This window comes from Trypanosoma conorhini, assembly GCF_003719485.1.
Source record: "Trypanosoma conorhini strain 025E chromosome Unknown Tco_14.4_contig_00919, whole genome shotgun sequence".
In the NCBI taxonomy this organism is placed as follows: Eukaryota; Euglenozoa; class Kinetoplastea; order Trypanosomatida; family Trypanosomatidae; genus Trypanosoma; species Trypanosoma conorhini.
Genome location: NW_021705017.1, coordinates 4,535 through 5,458, shown reverse-complemented (window position 1 = coordinate 5,458; position 924 = coordinate 4,535). Strand labels below are relative to the sequence as shown.

The 924-nt window shown below is 66.3% G+C and overlaps 1 protein-coding gene across 1 annotated transcript; it reads right to left on the bottom strand.

Moving 5' to 3' along the window:
- Positions 1 to 129: 129 nt before the first annotated feature.
- Positions 130 to 858, bottom strand: Tco025E_08935 (uncharacterized protein; the record flags this gene model as incomplete). The annotated part of the gene is made up of 1 exon (XM_029375766.1): positions 130 to 858. One exon carries the CDS (start codon positions 856 to 858, stop codon positions 130 to 132), a length of 729 nt encoding a protein of 242 aa, XP_029224104.1.
- Positions 859 to 924: the final 66 nt, after the last annotated feature.

The following is a 924-nucleotide window of genomic DNA, read 5'->3' as shown; positions in this document are numbered from 1 at the left end:
AGCCGATGTGCGGTGCGAGGTAGTGCCACGTTTTGGAGGTTCCCGACGGCGAGCGGGGGGACGGGGATGGAGCCGAAGGAAGGCAGGCCGCCGGAGCCGTGGGGGTGGAAGGTGGAGGGGGCAACTGCTCTAATGGACGACGCTGCGGCGCAGTTCTCTCCACCGCGCCCCGGGCCCCTGGCACTCACCTCGGGGAGGGGATGGCCGCATCAGCTGCGGTCTTTCTGCGACTGCTACCTTTACTCCGAGGTGGAGCGGGTGTGGCAGATTGCCTAGGGCGACCTGGACGAGTCGTTTGGCACGCACGGCGGAGCAAACTCCGCGCCTGTGCGGCGTGGCTTGGCCGGGACGTCCGGGATCGGGAAGTCGGTGGCGGCCGGCGCCTACCTCCCCTACCAGCTGCTGCACCACGACGCCGAGCAACTCCCACGGTTGCGCACTTCGTTGGGGGGCAGTGTTTTCTGTTTGACAAGGCCTCCAAAACGATGTCGCGCCTCCCTCGGTTGGGCTCGTCGGCGGAGAGTTTTCTGCAGGTCGCCACGCGCACGAGGGGGGTACATCATCTGCGACGTGATGTGGGGAAAACGGCAGGCGTTGTCCGTCAAACTCCCCCCTGCCGGCCGGAGCATGCCCGCGGTGCCGCCCCCAGAAGAAACTCGCTACAGGGAGTGGGAGGATGAAATGGGCGCCCGCCGCATCGTCATGGACTGCCCCGACGAGAGAGATGTATGGGCGATGCGTGCTTGGCCGATGCGGGAACGCCCTGCGGAGGAGCAGGTGAAGTACTGGGAGGGCGTCTAAGAGGGCAGGGCTCTTGCGGGCCCAATTCAGCGCAACGTTTTGGGCGGGCGCTGGCATAAGCTTGCGGTTGGCCTGCAGGGGGCGATGGAGGCACTCACGGCATGGGCCGTCAATTGCTACGTC